Raw genomic sequence first — 20,227 nt, forward strand, 5'->3', positions numbered from 1 at the left:
ATAATAAAATTTTAACAAACAAAAAAAAGAAATCAGTGACACTAATTTTTCTTAAATTCTAAAATCTATCTCTAAAAATGCCATTCAACTAAATTTCTCTTTTATTTGTTTAGTACTGCAGGATAAAAAAATCTTTTTTGCAAAGTATTACAGAATTTTATATATGTTAAGTAAGTATGGCCAGACTTCAAAAATATAAGAATTGTCTTTTGATTTAAAATTCAAATGTCCAGAAATGACCCTGTGAAGTCCTGCCACTGTTAACAATAATTGGTCTTCGATGAATTGAAGCCAGTCGTGATGACTGAACCTCACCCTTACACATTAAAACATTAAGGTGGTACCATACTTAAATTACTTTTGCTTGTTATTTGTCATAAAAATTCAAAAATATAAAATTTTACCCTTTGACAAAAATATAAAATTTTCAAAAACACGTAACCATACAATTTATCGGATTAAATTTCATAGAATATTGTACAAATTTAACAAACACAACTTTTGAATAATGAGGAGCTCAATATTTCCTAAACAATAGAAAATGTTTAAAGCATTCAGCTGACTTTCTCAGAGTTATCTCCCTGCAGTGTAATGTATCACCTTATAAAGTAACTGTCAGAGTTATCTCCCTGCAGTGTAATGTATCACCTTATAAAGTAACTGTCAGAGTTATCTCCCTGCAGTGTAATGTATCACCTTATAAAGTAACTGTCAGAGTTATCTCCCTGCAGTGTAATGTATCACCTTATAAAGTAACTGTAACAGTTATAAGTTGTATATCTAAATATCTTTTAATCCCAACCCAAACAAAACCCAACACTCAAAACAACATTTTTCCAAAAAACAAAAACAATAAATTCTACAAAATCATTAGAGAACAAAGACAAGTTATTGAAAATAAATAAAATTACAAGTTAGAAATATTTTTCATTATTGAAAAGGAAAAAAATTCCAAGGCAAAACTAATATTTGCTATATAAGAAATGAAAGTGTGTATACATATACCCCTTTTTTAAAGCTAAAAATTATTTAAGCAAAAAAATATAATTGTCAAAGAAAGATATGTATCGCCATTCATCTCAAAAGTATTCTATGTTTTGGTATATGTAAACCCAAAATTACTCGGATCAAAGATCAATATAACAGGAGCACATATTCTTGCCCTGCAAAAAAAAATCAATATAAGTTACCCTGCATTCTTTCAACCTGTATTGAAGGAGATGCATATAAACAATAGACTATTTTTATATTACCAACTTTTGACTCCAGATTACATAAATTTTCAACAGGTTACCTTTTCTGTGGTTGTACATCCTGGTACTCAGCCAAGTAAGAGCAACCAAAATAAGTAAAATCAGACATATAATTGGTGTGAATACTGTTTCCCGATGATTTTGTTGTGTAAAGTAAATGTTAAGCAGTTAATTTTTCCTCGAAATAGTACCGATTGAAAGATTGGTTTTACTTCTTTAGCTTGCTCTTACCTGACAAGGATGTCCAACATGAGAGAAGGTAACGAGTTGAAAAATTATAATCAAGAGTCAAAAGTCGTTAATATAAAAATAGTCTATTTGATATAAACAGAAATGGCATAAATCAGGTATGAGAAAACAATATCTGGGATAAAAAAAAAATATTGAAATTAGAGGTCACAACATCATAGATAAAACAGTGTAAGATTTGTTTAATTCTGTCAAGTAATTAACCTGGAATTTTGGATTGACAGTGTAAAATTGGTTGAATTCTGTCAAGTAATTAACCTGGAATTTTGGATTGACAGTGTAAAATTGGTTGAATTCTGTCAAGTAATTAACCTGGAATTTTGGATTGACAGTGTAAAATTGGTTGAATTCTGTCAAGTAATTAACCTGGAATTTTGGATTGACAGTGTAAAATTGGTTGAATTCTGTCAAGTAATTAACCTGGAATTTTGGATTGACAGTGTAAAATTGGTTGAATTCTGTCAAGTAATTAACCTGGAATTTTGGATTGACAAAAGCGTGAAATCATCAATGACGAAAATAAGCCTTCAAGAGAACAGAAGTGATCGTAAACACTGTTTCTATTGGATGCTGTCAAGCTACATACAAATTAGTAAATTTATTTACACACATATTTTAAAAAGCATTAAATTTAAATTTTGTTAGTAAAATCTCTCTGTTTTCTATTCTCAGAATGTGTTAGTTAACTGTATACTATAGACATATATTTTTTTACTCTGTAACATAACATATACAATTCAAAAATCAAACTTTGAAATATAACATATACAACTTTATCATTACATTTTTACAATAAAAAACTTAAATCAGACATAAATTAATTTTGGATTTCATGATTAAAAAATCTTGAAACATTAGAATTAAATAAAAACAAGTAAATTAATATACAATAACCAATTATTTTTTTTTAAACCTAAAGTTTTTCCCACCTTTCTGGTTTTGTTTGAATTTTTCATCTTAGAATACAATCTCTTACAATTTCAGAGTGGAATAAAATCATAATGGTTTGTGTCTTAGAAAGAGCAATGTGTTTCTTAAAATTTATTACATACAATCAAAATTTTTTTCTTTAAGAATTAAACTGAAAGAAACAAAAATAGTGTTTTTAAAGATGAATATAAACAAGAGGTCAAAAGTACAACTTCCCCTATATTATACCACTGGAAATGCTACAGCTTTAGCAAAATTATGAAAATAAGAAAGTCTTACTGATTTGTAGAGCAGAGACACTTTGGTGGAAACCTATACTAATTCGAAAAATTCATTAACCTTACAACAAGACAATATTTTAATTCACTTTCATCTGTCATAAGGTTGTTGGTACTGTATTAAAGTTTTTGTGGTTAAAGTTTTTGATGGATTTTTTTTATAGTGAAAACAGTCAAAGAAAAGTCAGAATAAAAACTTTGACAACTTGAATGGAATGAAATAGAACCTCATTCTACTTTTTTTTTTAAACTTGAATGACAGGAATTATATAATCAAAGTGCAGCTTTTTCTTTGACAAAATTCTTGATCAAAATTTTTGATAATGACAACAGATGACTTGCACCAAGTTCACAGTGTCAAAAAAATGTTTGACCAAGTTTACTTTGAAAGAGACAACTAGGCTTGTATATTTCAATTGTTCGAAAAACATTTATTTCTAATCGTTCACTTTAAATGCTTAAAAAACCTCACTTTATATAATTAGTTTAGTAGCTGTGGTGTTTAAAAAGAATACATACTTTATAAAACAAAATAATTTTTAAATACAAAACTACAAAATGTAGTATAACTAAAACATATCATTTACCTTAAATTTACCTTAACAGCCATTTGGTTAATAACATATTTTCTTTAACGCCATAACAAATAAATAGCTGCACAATGAATGCATGATTTGCCATCCACAATAATTGAATGTAATGATTGCAATTTTGTTAGTAGTATACACTAGTATACAAAATAAACCGTTGAGACTCATTGGTAACCTTTGGCTGTTGTCTGCTCTTTGGTCGGGTTGCTGTCTCTTCAAAGTTTTAATAATAAAATTTCTCAAACGCTGAATCGAATAAATCGCTAAATGTTTAAACTTAAAAGGAACTTGTTTTCATGCAGTGTAACAAAAATACAATAAAAGATCCTTAACTCTTGTATGACCAACATGAAAATAAAGCTACAAGGTTGTTTTTTTTCTGAAGCTACACATGGATACAAAAGATTGTTTTGAGGAAACAACAATGAAATATGCTCAGTTGGACCGATAAGAATATACCATATTATAATATAGCTAGGTGTTAATCTTTGAAGAACATAATCAGTTATATATCAATCTTATTTAAATTCAAACAATTTAGGTTAAATCAAGTGCAGAAAAATTTATACAGATATGCAGACATTTCAAAGGATTATATATGCATCAATTATTAAATAAAATATAGTAAAAGTAAAGACATATAGGAATATATCAGCACCAAATGTTTTCTAGCACATATCAAATAAGGCTGTTGTTTAGTTTAAAAAATATTTTATTTCAAAAATATCAACTACTAAAAAATCTGATAATCTAAAAATATCAACTACTGTAAGGTTAGAAATTATTGGTAGGTTTTTATTATTGTGAATAATGTGACTTGGTGAATAACACATTAATAAGCAATAACTCGCAATAATAAATACACACAATCATTTCTGTACTAACAGTACTTCAATACTACAAATTAAAAATAGTTATCTACAAGTACCTGTGGTTATTATATAAATTATTCAAATTGAATGATACTCCTTACAGTTTTTCCAGACTTTAGTTTTTGTGCTATACTAATTTCTCATATTTGTGTGGATGATTTCAGTATTTTATGTAAACATTACAACAGATGTAAACTTAATAAATGACACTTACAGCTATCAAAGAACTTATTAACAATGCTAGAAAGAATTCATATGAAAGAAAAAAATTTAGAATGCTAGAAATGATTATAAACCATACACAATTAAGGAAGCTCTTATGTGCTCTTTCCTTGTATTTTTTTTTTTAGAAATGAGTCGCTAGAGAGTTAATATAATCAACCTTTTATACTTATGTTTTTACCAAATTCTAAAAAGGGAATCAAAAGTTTTTGTTTATCTCTGATGATCTATGATGACCTTCACCACAGTTTTTCTTGGAGAACTGTTTCATTCCAAAAATTATAAAGAGTATCAGTTAAATTTGTAAAAAAATTTACAAAACTATACCTTCTTGCAGAAAAATAAAAACTGAAGAGAAAATTCATTTTGTAAAAATGGAATGATATAAATATATTGCTTCTATGGACAATGGGAATAGTGTCAATAAAAATAGACATGGCACTTATTGTCTAAAGGTTAAACAAGCATTGACAAATCACAGCACATTTTAGTACTTCTATAAAGGCAACAAAGAGCATGGCATGATATCAGGCACAATATGCTTGCACTAAACACTGACGGCAGTGATATATCTTCACATATTATACGTTAGCATTAATTTTGCTTTAAACATTTTTATATCTTTTGGATGAACTAAGTAAATGCTGGAAATTTTATAGGTAAGTCAATCACTGTGACAGGAAAGTTACTTTTTCAGCAAAATACAATCATGACAATGTATTCATTTTTCATGTTTGTATCAATAAAATATGGTGTATGTTTTTAAAATCTTTTACCTGCATTTTGAAATTGCCAATTTGAATAAATGAAAATAAGCAAGAACCAATTATAAATCTTTTTTCTCTGCTGCTGTGAAATATTTCTCTAAGTTTCTTAAAAAACATGACTGTGGGTATACACGATTCTACCTCAAGTTAAACATTAACACTTTTATATACACAACATTACAATCAACACACATACATAAACATAACAACACGATTATAACTTGGATATTACCATTTTAGCTCAAATAAATATCAAACATAAATCCTGAATAAAAAAAAAAGACATTTATCAGTCAATGACAGTCATGACCGTCATGAGAAAGTCTAGAGTAGTTTGACAGCTATAGCATCCTGACAAAAAATTTGCATTTCTTATCTGTAATTTGAAACCACAGTCAGAAAAATGTTATAAATTGTAAAATATTTCTAATTTTGTTTTCTGTGACCAAAAAAAAAGAAATTATCTTTTTGATTATAACAAGTACTGTATATATATATTATATATTACATATATCACAAAAAACCTGAATAAGTTTAGTCTTTAGAAAGGATAACAGAGTGAGAGAACATTTGCTCACAGTAAATGACTGTCTAGGTGTAAATAAAGGAAAGTCATCCCACACAAGATGTTTTATACATTGTATACACATTTTTTTCCGAATGAGTATTAATAACTTTATTGCTTTAAGCATTATACAATTTACTTAGAAGCACTATTATTAAATTATTCAAATCATTCATTAATTTTAAAAAGTAAAATAAATTTGACTTGATGTAGAAATCATGGCCCCTCCCACCCATTCATTCCCAAAGACTTAAATAGTTGCTTTCTAAGATCATTAATCTTTTGAAATTTGGAATTACATGAAGTAAAAGAATCCCTTTTAAACAAATGTTTCTTCCAAAAATAAAAATAAATTTGGTACCCATTTAAAGAAATTAATATAAATCAATAAACTTCACAAAACGTTCATCTTTGATTTTTTGTAATAATTCGTCTTTCAATGATGAAGTAATATGGTGCCATGTGTAACTGTCGTTGGCTATCTTTGGTACTGCAGAACTTGTCATGGTAACAATAGAGGTCAGACAGATACCATTGACCTTGGCGTCTGGTTCACCGTTATATTCCACAGATAAAAGTCCACAAACTTCTATATATCCACCTTGTACGCCATCTACATCTGCTTCCTACAATAAAAAACCCTGATTAATTCAAAAATAAAAATTATTTAAGTTATTGAATCTGCCTTCTGTCTACAAGAAATATACAGGATAAAATTTAGAATGGAAATGGAAAATGTGGTTACAAAAAATTGTATGTAATCATGGAATATCTCTGTGAAGCTCTCTAAAAGGTAAACATGATTATTAAAAACATGATTTAGGTTTGCTCAAATCTTTACATGTCCATTTTTCAATTTAAATTATTCCATTACCATCTTCAATAGTTACAACAAAGTTGAGCTGTTAGCTGTTGCTCTAAATGTCACTTTAATATTATGTAAGCAGGAAGTTAATGAGTGATGGATTAAAACAATAAGTATCACACGGCATAGTATGCAATCACCTGAAGCTTGATAACAAATCCCAAGAAGCTTTAAGAAATGGAACCAAAATATGATGGGAAGGACAGAAGAAGGAATAACAGACATACACCAGAGTAATCATTTGGAGCGCTGCTATAAACCAAACAAAAAAGTATATGTGTTTACTGTCACATGTTGAAAAAAAATAGATAGGTAGGGATTTAAAAAAAAAAAATATTTGAGTCAATGGGTGCAACATTAATTGTGACTTTAACAGTGCTTAATTAAAAATGGCCCCAAAAAACTTTAGGGTATGGGATAAAAATTAGGGTAGGTAGGGATGCAGTAAACATACATACTTTTTAATGGGCCTAATTATACATACCTTTAAAATTGAATATACTGAAGTTCTAGATGAGGAATCAGCACAACCTATGTAACATGAGGGTATATGTGGTTTTGTCTTGGTATTTACTAGAAGATAGAGCTCTCGTTCCTGTAAAACACATACAATCACAGGTCTGTGTATAGCTTTCGTATGAGGAACTTGAGTTGGTAAACAATTCAAATGTCTACTTCTTGGTGGTTTTCCATAATAAGAGTAGCCTATTTCTATCAGTGGAAAGATGTCTTTGGCTCTAAAAAATATAACGATGTGATACGATTCTGAAAATCAATTGTTCCAATCATGGAACAAAATTATCATATTTTATTAACAAAACAGGTAGCTGTTGAAAGAATATATATTATGTCTATGTACAATAGTTAAATGTGAAGGATAAAAGTAGTAGAAATATTAAAGTTCATTAATTAATTGAAATTTGAAAATTATATCTGTAAATTTAGAATGATTGCAAAGTTTTTAAAAATATGAAAATGCGATAGTATCAGATTAGCAATAATGTTTTTTTTTACATTTTAATTTTGTTGCAATGAATTACCTTGATTTCTAAGTGAAATAAAACTTAATTTCACATGTGAAATAAAGTCCTCCTATCACTACGTTATACAAAAATAGGTTTCATCAAGATGTTGCTGATGACATCTCATTAAAGCAAATTGTGAATGCATAGAAAGATATAGTTCCTTCCATTTTCTACTTTATTCCATTAAAAAGACCATAGCCAATGTAATAAAAAGAGTTGTATTAAAAAGAATAACTAATCAGAGAAGCAATATATATATCAACAAGAGGCTGTCACAACGACAGCAAACCGGATTTATTAATATTTATTTGTGTCCTGGCAATATCACAAGAACCATTACTGATGAATGGTGAAAGTGAAAATTGTCAACATCAAATTTGACCTCCATTTTGTCATCAGTATCAACATATAAAAATTTGAAAAGCTTAGATTGAACAGTTCATGAGTAAATGCAACAACGTGAATGGAAACGCCATTTTACAATCTTTCAAGAACCATAACTCCTGAACGGTAAAAGTCAAAATCATCATTATTGAACTTGACCTCTATTTTGCCATCAGTATCAACATATAAAAATTTCAAAAGCTTTGGTTGAATGGTTCATGAGAAAATGCACGGACACGACTGGAAACACCATTTTTCAATCTTTCAAGAACCATAACTCCTGAACGGTAAAAGTCAAAATCGTCTTTATTGAACTTGACCTCTATTTTGTCATAAGTAACAACATATTAAAATTTGGGAAGCTTTGGTAGAACAGTTCATGCGTAAATGCACGGACACAACTGGAAACTCCATTTTTCAATCTTTCAAGAACCATAACTCCTGAACGGTAAAAGTCAAAATCGTCATTATTAAACATGACCTCCATTTTGTCATCAGTAACAACATATTAAAATTTGGGAAGCTTTAGTAGAACAGTTCATGCGTAAATGCACGGACACGACTGGAAACTTCATTTTTCAATCTTTCAAGAACCATAACTCCTGAACGGTAAAAGTCAAAATCGCCATTATTGAACTTGACCTTCATTTAGTTGTCAGTAACAACATATTAAAATTTTAAAAGCTTTGATTGAACGGTTCATGAGTTAATGCACGGACAACATTTGATTGCCGCCCGCCCGCCCGCCGTACATCCCCAAATCAATAACCGACATTTTTGTCACAAAAATCCGGTTAAAAAGCTAACTTTCGACTGTTTGTACAGCAAAATAATGCTGTTGGACTTTATTTGAGGTTTCATACATTTGTAATGAATTAATTGTAAACAAGAATGTGCTAAGTTTCAAGCTGATAGGACTTCAACTTCATCAAAAACTACCTTGACCAAAAACTTTAACCTGAAGTGGGAAAGACGAACAGACGAACATAGGAAAGGACCATAGAGCATACAACATAATGCCCATAAATGGAGCATCAAAGACACACACCTTATTTTAAGTGAGCCATCTTTTAGATGTTTTCTGTCTATCCATTCTGCCTGTAATGATTCTTTGTCTTGCAAATCTAATGTTTTTATTTCTCCACCTAAAATTAAAATAAATAAAGATAAAACAATACATAAGATAAATGTTATATATGTACTATATAAGTTTCCAATACATAAATTTTATTTTTTATTTAAAACAGAAATATTCATATGAGATATTTTACTCAAATAAGGAAGTATTTTTCAAAATATATTTGTAAACTTGTTTCCTGAGAATTAATCAAAGTTTGCAGGTCATCTAACAACTGACTATGGTTGATAGTTGTCTCATTGATATACCACATCTCTTAAAGCTTAATTTCTAGGAAATTCACAACTTATCTGTTAGTTTTCGTCAGTGCAAAAGAATTAGTAAGGATTCAGTGACAATCAGTTATTGATCCAGCATTGAAAAAAGTTCACGATCTAAGGACGATTTGAAAACTCTCAATCACAAGGGGAACATGTTGGGATGTGCAACTTAGTTTGTCAGTTGTTTTGGTGTGATTTAGCAAATAATCCACTACTGAAAAATAATGATTAAATTCAAAACCAAACCTTGATCCTGCTATTGCATTTTATATTAAAGATAAAATTATAACATTCAGTCATTGTATTGGACTTATTGGACATACTGATATATTCAAATAATAAAAAAAAGGTTTAAAAACAATGATAATACAAAACTAGAGGCTCTAAAGAGCCTGTGTTGCTCACCTTGGTCTATGTGCATATTAAACAAAGGACACAGATGGATTCATGACAAAATTGTGTTTTGGTGATGGTGATGGTGTTTGTAGATCTTACTTTACTGGACATTCTTGCTACTTACAATTTTCTCTATCTATAATATAGATAGAATAATAATAAACTTGGCCCTTTAGATACAGAGGAAAATATTTGTAAAAGTTTACAAAAATTAACTAAATTAATGAAAATTGTTAAAAATGGACTATAAAGGGCAATAACTCCTTAAAGGGTAAACTGACCATTTTGGTCATGTTGACTTATTTTTAGATCTTACTTTGCTGAACATTATTGCTGTTTACAGTTTATTGCTATCTATAATAGTATGACAAAATTGTGTTTTGGTGATCATGATGTGTTTGTAGATCTTACTTTACTGGACATTCTTCTTGCTACAATTATCTCTATCTATAATGAACTTGGCCCAGTAATAACAGTGGAAAATATTTCTAAAAATTTACAAAAAAATTATGAAAATTGCTTTGGTTTTAGAGTTATAAGCCAAAATCTACATTTTACCCCTATGTTCTATTTTTAGCCATGGTGGCCATCTTGGTTTGGCAGGGTCACGCCACACATTTTTAAAACTAGATACCCCAATGATAATAGTGGCCAAGTTTGGTTAAAATTGGCCCAGTAGTTTCAGAGGAGAAGATTTTTTAAAAGAATACTAAAATTTTAGAAAAAATGGTTAAAAATTGACTATAAAGGGCAATAACTCCTAAAGGGGTCAACTGATCATTTCGATCAAGTTGACTTATGTGTAAATCTTACTCTGCTGAACATTATTGCTGTTTGTTTGTTTGTTATCTATAATAATATTCAAGATAAAAACCAAAAACAGTTAAATTTCCTTAAAATTATCAATTTAGGGGCAGCAACCCAACAACGGGTTGTCCGATTCATCTGAAAATTTCAGGGTAGATAGATCTTCACCCGATAAACAATTTTACCGCATGTCACATTTGATCTAAATGCTTTGGTTTTTGAGTTATAAGCCAAAAACTGCATTTTACCCCAATGTTATATTTTTAGCCATGGCGGCCATCTTAGTTGGTTTGGCAGGTCACTGGACACAATTTTTAAACTAGATACCCCAATGATGATTGTGGCAAAGTTTGGTAAAAATTGGCCCAGTAGTTTCAGAGGAGAAGATTTTTTAAAAGAATACTAAAATTTTAGAAAAAATGGTTAAAAATTGACTATAAAGGGCAATAACTCCTAAAGGGGTCAACTGATCATTTCGATCAAGTTGACTTATGTGTAAATCTTACTCTGCTGAACATTATTGCTGTTTGTTTGTTTTTGTTTGTTTGTTTGTTATCTATAATAATATTCAAGATAAAAACCAAAAACAGTAAAATTTCCTTAAAATTATCAATTTAGGGGCAGCAACCCAACAACGGGTTGTCCGATTCTTCTAAAAATTTCAGGGTAGATAGATCTTCACCTGATAAACAATTTTACCGCATGTCACATTTGATCTAAATGCTTTGGTTTTTGAGTTATAAGCCAAAAACTGCATTTTACCCCTATGTTATATTTTTAGCCATGGCGGCCATCTTAGTTGGTTTGGCAGGTCACTGGACACAATTTTTAAACTAGATACCCCAATGATGATTGTGGCAAAGTTTGGTTAAATTTTGCCCAGTAGTTTCAGAGGAGAAGATTTTTAAAACTATTTAAATTTACAAAAAAATTGTTAAAAAATTGACTATAAAGGGCAATTTCTCCTAAAGGGGTCAACTGACCATTTCAGTCCTGTTGACTTATTTGTAAATCTTACTCTGCTGAACATTATTGCTGTTTACAGATTATCTCTATCTATAACTAGAGGCTCTAAAGAGCCTGTGTCGCTCACCTTGGTCTATGTGAATATTAAACAAAGGAAGCAGATGGATTCATGACAAAATTGTTTTTTGGTGATGGTGATGTGTTTGTACATCTTACTTTACTGAACATTCTAGCTGCTCACAATAATCTCTATCTATAATGAACTTGGCCCAGTAGTTTCAGTGGAAAATGTTAGTAAAATTTTACAAATTTTATGAAAAATTGTTAAAAATTGACTATAAAGGACAATAACTCCTTAAGGGGTCAATTGACCATTGCAGTCATCGGGACTTATTTGTAAATCTTACTTTGCTAAATATTATTGCTCTTTACAGTTTATCTTTATCTATAATAATATTGAAGAAAATAACCAAAAACAGCCAAATTTCCTTAAAATTACCAATTCAGGGGCAGCAACCCAACAAAGGGTTGTCTGAGTCGTCTGAAAATTTCAGGGCGAAAGATCTTGACCTGATAAACAATTTTACCCCCATGTCAGATTTGCTCTAAATGCTTTGGTTTTTGAGTTATAAGCCAAAAACTGCATTTTACCCCTATGTTCTATTTTTAGACTTGGTTGGTTGGCCGGGTCACCGGACACATTTTAAAACTATATACATTTAAAACAGCATTTTACCCCTATGTTCTATTTTTAGCCATGGTGGCCATCGTGGTTGGTTTGGCGGGTCACCGCACACAATTTTCAAACTAGATACCCCAATGATGATTGTGGCTAAGTTTGGTTAAATTTGGCCCAGTAGTTTCAGAGTAGAAGATTTATGTAAAAGTTAACGACGACAGACGACGCCGATCCACCATGACAGACGCCAAGTGATGGGAAAAGCTCACTTGGCCCTTTGGGCCATGTGAGCTAAAAACGGCAAAATTTCTTTAAAAATTACCAATTGGGGGGCAGCAACCCAACAACCAGTTGTCCAATTCATCTGAAAATTTCAGGGCAGATAGAAATTGACTTCACAAACAATTTTATCCTTGTTAGATTTGCTCTAAATGCTTTGGTTTCAGAGTTATAAGCCAAAATCTACATTTTATCCATATGTTCTATTTTTAGCCATGTGGCCATCTTGCTTGGTTGACTGGGTCACCACACACATTTTTTAAACTAGATACTCTAATAATGATTGTGGCTAAGTTTGGTTAAATTTTATTCAGTAGTTTCAGAGGAGAAGATTTTTGTAAAAGATAACAAAAATTTACGAAAAATTGGTAAAAAATGACTATAAAGGGCAATAACTCCTTTAAGAGCCAACTGACTCTTTTGGTCATGTTGACTTATTTGTAGATCTTACTTTGCTGAACACTATTGCTGTTTACATTTTATCTCTATCTATAATAATATTCAAGATAATAACCAAAAATGGCAAAATTTCTTTAAAGTTACCAATTCAGGGGCAGCAACCCAACAACCAGTTGTCCAATTCATCTGAAAATTTCAGGGCAGATAGATCTTGACCTGATTAACACTTTTACCCTGTCAGATTTGCTCTTAATGCTTTGGTTTCAGAGTTATAAGCCAAAGCCTAGATTTTACCCCTATGTTCTATTTTTAGCCATGGCAGCCATCTTGATTGGTTGACTGGGTCACTGCACACATTTTTAAAACTAGATACTCTAATAATGATTGTGGCTTAGTTTGGTTAATTTCATTCAATAGATTTTGTAAAAGTTAACGAAGACTACGGACAACGATGACGGACGTCAAGTGATGAGAAAAGCTCACTTGGCCCAAAGGGCCAGGTGAGCTAAAAAGAAGATGTTGTATGATTGCCAATGAGACAACTCTCCACAATAGACCCAAATGACGTTTATTTTTTTGTACCAGTTATATTTCCAGCAAAATTGAATCTCATCCATGAGCCTGATCCAAATTCCACAGACAACAGAGTAACTGCTTCAATTTCTAACCCAGCTTCTTCTTTCACTTCTCTCTTTGCAGCTTCCTTAAATAAGAAAAGATATTCACTACACCATAAAATTCACAAAAGAATCATATTGATTTACCATTCAGGTCTCTGCATCAGAAATAAACGCATTTATTCTAAAATCAGTTGTTGGCATGATACAGCTTTTGTTCTTCTCATATATTTCATGATGGTATAATACTAAATCCCTAACGGGAGGGATTGTGCCTGATATTCATATGATGAAGACATAATCTTTCAATCAGTTTAATTGAGGTGCTGGAGCTGGCAAGTCAGTAACAGCTAGTAGTCCTTTGTTAATTTATGTATCATTGTCATTTGTTTAGTTTCTTTTATTACCTTTTCTGACATTGGACTCAGACTTCTTTTGAACTGAGTTTTACTGTGCATATTGTTGTGTGTTTATTTTTTCCTTCATTGGCTAGAGGTATAAGGGGAGGGTTGAATTATTAAAAACATGTTTAACCCCGCCACATATTTGCGCCTGTCCTAAGTCAGGAGCCTCTAGCCATTGTTAGTCTTGTATGAAATTTAATTTTAATTTCTTGTGTATAATTCGGGGTTTAGTATGACGTCCATTTACAGTGAACTAGTATACATTTTTGTTTAGGGGCCCGAGTGCAGGAGTTTCTCGCTGCATTGAAGACTCATTGGTGGCCTTCGGCTGTTGTTTGCTCTATGGTAGGGTTGTTGTTTCTGACAAATTCCCCATTTCCATTCTCAATTTTATTTATATTACATCCAGCAAACACTGACTGTACAAAATGAGGAAGGATGTACAGAATATGACAATGAAAATAAGTCAGTGTGATGATTTAGTTTGTCATAACCAAATTTAACAGTTTGGGATACATGAATGTCTATTTTTCCCCAACTTTATCTATATATAGACTTTTGGAAACATTAATTGACTGAAAAAATAGAGTCGTTTGGGATACATGAATGTCTATTTTTCCCCAACTTTATCTATATATTATAGACTTTTGGAAACATTAATTGACTGAAAAAATAGAGTCTTTTGGAAAAAAAATCAAAGTGAGATTGTTTAAGATCATGAAGATAGATATAAAATGTAAGCTTGAACTGGAAAAAAACACATTCAACAGATCATGTCCACAGGCTTATTTGTATATCTTGTTTTTCTTTTTTCAATATTTAAAGTTGATATATATCTAGCTATTTTTTTTGGTATTTATGTAAAGCATGTAAATTGAGTAAAAATAAGATAAACATATATATATACCACTAAAGATTCTTTTTTCTCCACTCGTCCAGCAGGAAGATACCAGGTTCCATGGCAGGAGTATTTGGCTTCCTGAATCATTAATACTTGACTTGCTTCATTAACAATAACTGCTGATACAATGAATCCCATATTGTTCTTAGTCACTGGTTTGAATTCTGTAGAAATACATTTAAAAAAATAATTCTGATTGTTTATTTTCTATCAGTCAGACTGTCTATGCGTGAAACACACACATTTAGTTGTGCTCTGCTGCAGTATTAACTATAATATGTCATACAAAGATCTTGCATACAAGACACACAATAATTCAAACCAGTTCTAATGTTCAAGCTGAGGTTTTGGAAGTTCTCAGGAAATTATTGTACCTCAATTGAACAGTTGCATTATTGCAAGTGCACATGTCAGTGTAAAATACGCCTTCTCACTATTTGGAAATCTTTTGTGGTAGACCTGAGTATCTCCACAGCTTGAACTATAAGTCTATTGATGTCAATTTTTATTGTGACTTCAGCTGTTATGTATTATGACGTCAATATTTTTCAGGAACCTTAATGTAATGTGACAAACAGCGATAAGGGCATTCTGTATCTGTATCTGTATGGGTATGCTGTAGTTACATGTACCAATTCAGGCTTTTATACAACGAGGTGAAGGCGCTGTCTATTTACTGATGTTTCGTGAGAGCATATTTTAAGCTCTCTATGCTTGTTGCACGCACAATAGTGTCCTCAAGATGGTTCCACATGTTCCAGTTAATTATAGTGGACATAAAGAATGAGTTTGAGTGTTGCTAAGTTTTACTGGTGGGAATATCAAAGTACCTAGTGTTGTTCCTCACTTGTTTTTTTATTATGTTTGTTGCTTGGTAATTGTAAATTTTTTTCACTGTGATGGTTCGACTTGGTCTGGCTGATTTTAAAAAGCCCTCTGGATCAATAGCTTAACCAAAAATACAAGTTTTTGGCTTGTGCGTCTCAGTTGTAGTTCTTGAAGTTCTAGTTTGGCGAGCATGTCTGTTACGCAGCCATGTTCTCTTGTTTTGTAGTTGCCTGTTATAAAGCATGCTGCTTGTCGTTGTATTCGCTCTAGCATTATTTTGTGTCTAGCTTGTTTGAATCTGCTAAACTGTGGACCTATGCTTTTGCTGCATATTCCATTGTTGATGTATTTAGGGAAATGTAAGCAGTTTTCTTACATTCCTGCGGACAGTATCTTAAATTCTTTTTGAGGAAGCCTAGGGTTGAAATTGCCTTTTTTGCAACTTTTGTATTCATGGTAATGTGCGTGCTCCACTTCAGGTCTTCTGATATCTGCACTCCTAAGTATGGGTTGGGACTTGTTGGAGTATTTGGTCGTTGAGTGTGTAGTCATATTCTCAGGCTTTTGTTTTTGATGTAGCATTTTTTAGCATTAAATCAGATACACATTAAAGTACAAGTGAGTTGTTTACCAGAGTGAAATATTCACACGTGAGACTTGAATAATTACAAGGGAGACAATCCAGTGTCAACAGCGACACCCACAGAAAACAAAATACACATAACAGATAATTTAAGGTGTATAATGTTTTGTTTATCAATGGGTTATATACACGAGAAGCGAACTAAGAAAAATGAGCAGTTGACGCTTTAAGTGGTTATAAAAAATATTAGCAATCTACAGTTATTTACTTACTAGATTTATCAAGCCCTGTGTCAACATCTGATAGAGGTAAAATCTCTCCAGCCAAAAGCTTTCTCACATCGTCTTCAATTTCCATGACATTAAAATTACAAAACAACCTGCTTCTACTTGTATAATTTGAACTCTATTGTCGACATATTAGCCTAATGTTAATTTCTCAGAGACATTATTAAATGCTGCAAGTAGGCATAATCATGTACAGAGTTTTCAGTTGCGAAGTAAATTTTTGACCGGATGTAAAGTTTTACAAATAATAAGAAAGTCGGAACAGACTGGAACAGCATTGAATTCCGTAGGACACCTAACCGACACAAATGAGGCGCAAATTCCAAATACAACGGAAACTTTATTAACATTAACAGCAACTAAAAATTGTTCGATGCGAATAATGAAATGCAAAGAAAAAATATTTAATACATTGTATCAAGATAAAATTTATTCGTTCAGTGTATGGTCACTTGTGTGACTTGTGTCTTTTGATTGAGTTAATATTAAAGCCATTTCGATTGATAATTTATAGTATGTCTTTCTATGTGGTGATGTTACAATAGTTTTGCGGATAAGAGTGAAGGTTGGTACCTATTTTTTTAAACGTTAAAATCCACTGCATGTGTTTACTACTGCCACAAGACTACTGCTCTTAGTCAGTGAGGAATCTGATGTTCAGAAGTTGTCGTTTGGTGATCACGGTGGTTCATAAATGTTTCTCGTTTTTGTTTTCATATAAATAAGACTGTTGTTTTTTTCGTTTGAATGGTTTTTACACTAGTTTTTTATTATTCCGGCCGATCGAAAAAAATGCTCAAATAATGAGGAAAGCACCAATTTTTGCATGATGATACATTTTCGTGTACTGCCCAATATTTATTTGGGTTACACTATTGACTGGACCGAATGACAGGACCAAATGATATGACCAAATGAAAAATGCTAATAACTTTTTTCATTTCTCAAAGGATTGATCTCAAATTTGAAATATAATAAGATGACATCATCATTTGATATATAGATTTAAGAAAAAAAATTAAAAATTGTAAGAAACAGTAAAAAATTATTTCCATGTATTACTTAAGGAATGCTCGAGTATATGCAAGGTATATCTTGATAGGTTCAAGTTAAATAAATATTGGTCAGTACATCTTAAGTTTGATTTTTGTCGGTTTCGCATTAACCATTCCTGATTAATGGTTCTGGGTGATAAATGATAGCTACTTTTTTTGCAGTTAGTTGATATTGTAGTGGATATTTTATGGTCATTAAATAGAAGCATTTTTTAAGCACCTCTAGTAAATGCATTTTCTTTTAAATTCCATTCCAATTTGAAATAAAGACTTGCAGTTTACTTTGTTTACAAATGACAACCTTAATGATAGGTCTGCTTCTATGGTCATCAATGCACTGGACTTATATTAAAAAGATACTTGTTTAATATCTTCTTATAATGCAATGTTATTAGATTTTTACCAAACAGTTGTTCTCACATGATTGCTGAATTTAAATTGTTTGCACTTTAGTTTGTCCCCTTTTTATAACATTGATAATGAATTTAAAGAAAGCAAAGATCAGAAACTCGCAAAGTTCTGTCAACATAACGATGCTGGCTCCAAGAAACAATCCCATCTGGCCACCAAGGTTAGCTAATGAAAATAGAAAGGTTAATGCATTTTATTATCACGTCAGATTGATAAATCCTGAATCCTGAATTTAAGTCAAGCTTTTTATTAATATATTACGAATGATTTGTTATTTTTCAAACGTCCTGAAAAGGTAAATATTTCTTACATATTCGTAAAAACAAACAATTTCAACTAGGTAGGTTCTCACAATACAATAAATATAATATTTTGTTTCATATACCGTACCTGTATTGTAATTTCAGAAGTGACAAACGGCAACGTCAAAGCTAGTAACATTTCAAACCAGTATGAATATCGAATGGCTGAAAGTGAGTCCTGTGAATATGTTTTTGTTATGACAGAGCTAGAACGGCACTCGCTATATACAAACAAATCATTAAACACAATAGAAATGCTAAGTTATGTTCTATAGTGATTTTTGATAGACCTCTGAAAGATGAGTTTGTGAAACTGTCATTATAGCATGCGCTGGCATATATAAACGCCCTTGAAATTTCTAGAGGGTATATATATACCTTTTAAATACGGAAAGTTCACAATAGGAAATTGGAATCGTTTTGTTATCGTTATCGTTGTCCTTGTGCTTCCATTTCATCTTGAAAATTGAAGAATCCTGAAATTATAGTTGAAGGCTTCGATAGCCACAATATAGCACTTTATATGCTGATGTGATGTTAAGCATTCATCAATCAAGGCTTAAAAACCACTTGATTTTTTAAAAGTTTGGTATCTGTTTGAGAATTGAGATTTATTTAAAGTTTAATCTGTCATTTTTTCCTCATAGGTCATTGAAAATAAACCTTTTTGTTTTAAGATAAATTTCACAGGTAATTAAGACAATGATGCGTTATAGTTCTTCAGTGGTATATCCTAACATGAAGCAAGGTATCTTGAAAAATAATTTATTGCATACAAAAGTGGTTACTCCAGTTTTCAATATTTCAAATGATTTATACATTCTCAAGTTATTACAAAAGAAAAAGGATGTACGCCTAACGATAACTAACAACGTCATTAAGGAAGAGCTTCGTACTGTTAGTATACATACCAAATATATCCCCAGCAGACGAATATTTTGGAACCTGCTGTGAAATTGTTGTAGAGAGCTGGTCAAAATAAATGTGAAGGTTGACATAGTTTTGTCTGTAATAAGAAAAAACTAAAAGTATGAACTTAAAGTACATATGTATTGAAGTCAACTCCAGAAAACCAGTATAACTATATCTATTTAAAACTTTTAATTCATGGTGAAAAAAGTAAAAACACAAAAATACTGAACTCCGAGGAAAATTCAAAAAGGAAAGTCCAAAATCAAAAGGCAAAATCAAAATCCAAACACATCAAACGAATGGATAACAACTGTCATATTCCTGACTTGGTACAGGCATTTTCTAATGTAGAAAATAATGGATTTAACCTGGTTTTAAAGCTAGCTAAACCTCCCACTTGTATGACAGTCGCATCAAATTCCATTATATTGTCAACGATGCATGAACAAAACAAACATACTCAAAGAGTAAAAATGTCAAAAATAGGGGTACAGCAGTCAATATTGTGTTATCATCTTAATATCACTATAAAACAACAAATGTAACGAAGAAGCACTCAAATATAACATACTCATGATAGAAGATTTTCAGTACTCGTGTAAAATTGCGCGTTTGAAATTCGCACAGGCAAACATAAAAATAATTTTATTTGGCGGATCCAGAACTTTTCATAAAGGGGGGGGGGGGGTGACTGACCTAAGGGGGCCCGCTCCAGTCATGCTTCAGTGATTCCCTATATAATCAACCAAATTTTTCACACGAAAGGGGGGGGCCCGGGCCCCCAAGACCCCCCCCCCCCCTGGATCCGCCTATGCGATCCATCAGTAAAGTAATATTAAAAAATGAAAATAATTTTGTCGTTCAAAGTATGATGTTTTACATAACCACAGAGTCACATCAAAAGAATATCTAAAAAAAAACCGACTTAACAGTACAAGTAATATTAATAAAGACAAATAAAAGAATACTATAACACGTTATTAAGATGATAACCAACGTCAGT

General features: G+C 31.3%; 1 protein-coding gene across 1 annotated transcript; it reads right to left on the minus strand.

The window, feature by feature from the left end:
* Nucleotides 1–2,259: 2,259 nt before the first annotated feature.
* Nucleotides 2,260–16,790, minus strand: LOC139490977 (8-oxo-dGDP phosphatase NUDT18-like). The gene is made up of 6 exons (XM_071278159.1): nucleotides 16,530–16,790; nucleotides 14,853–15,010; nucleotides 13,507–13,627; nucleotides 9,049–9,145; nucleotides 7,076–7,328; nucleotides 2,260–6,352 (listed from the first exon to the last, which is right to left on the minus strand). The coding sequence occupies exons 1-6, from the start codon at nucleotides 16,612–16,614 to the stop codon at nucleotides 6,101–6,103; spliced, it is 966 nt and encodes a 321-aa protein (XP_071134260.1). The 5' UTR covers nucleotides 16,615–16,790; the 3' UTR covers nucleotides 2,260–6,100.
* Between the last annotated feature and the right edge of the window lie 3,437 nt (nucleotides 16,791–20,227).

The sequence above is a fragment of the Mytilus edulis genome, chromosome 10 (assembly GCF_963676685.1).
Source record: "Mytilus edulis chromosome 10, xbMytEdul2.2, whole genome shotgun sequence".
Classification (NCBI taxonomy): Eukaryota; Metazoa; Mollusca; class Bivalvia; order Mytilida; family Mytilidae; genus Mytilus; species Mytilus edulis.

Bases quoted from the DNA above. Each gene is read 5' to 3' on its own strand.
- LOC139490977 (XM_071278159.1), bottom strand. From the start codon at position 16,614: ATGGAAATTGAAGACGATGTGAGAAAGCTTTTGGCTGGAGAGATTTTA. The intron at 7,329-9,048 runs GTGTGTGTCTTT...TATATTTTTTAG, and splicing joins GATGGCTCACTTAAAATAAG to AGCCAAAGACATCTTTCCAC. The intron at 6,353-7,075 runs GTATGTATAATT...TTTTTATTGTAG, and splicing joins CAGTATATTCAATTTTAAAG to GAAGCAGATGTAGATGGCGT.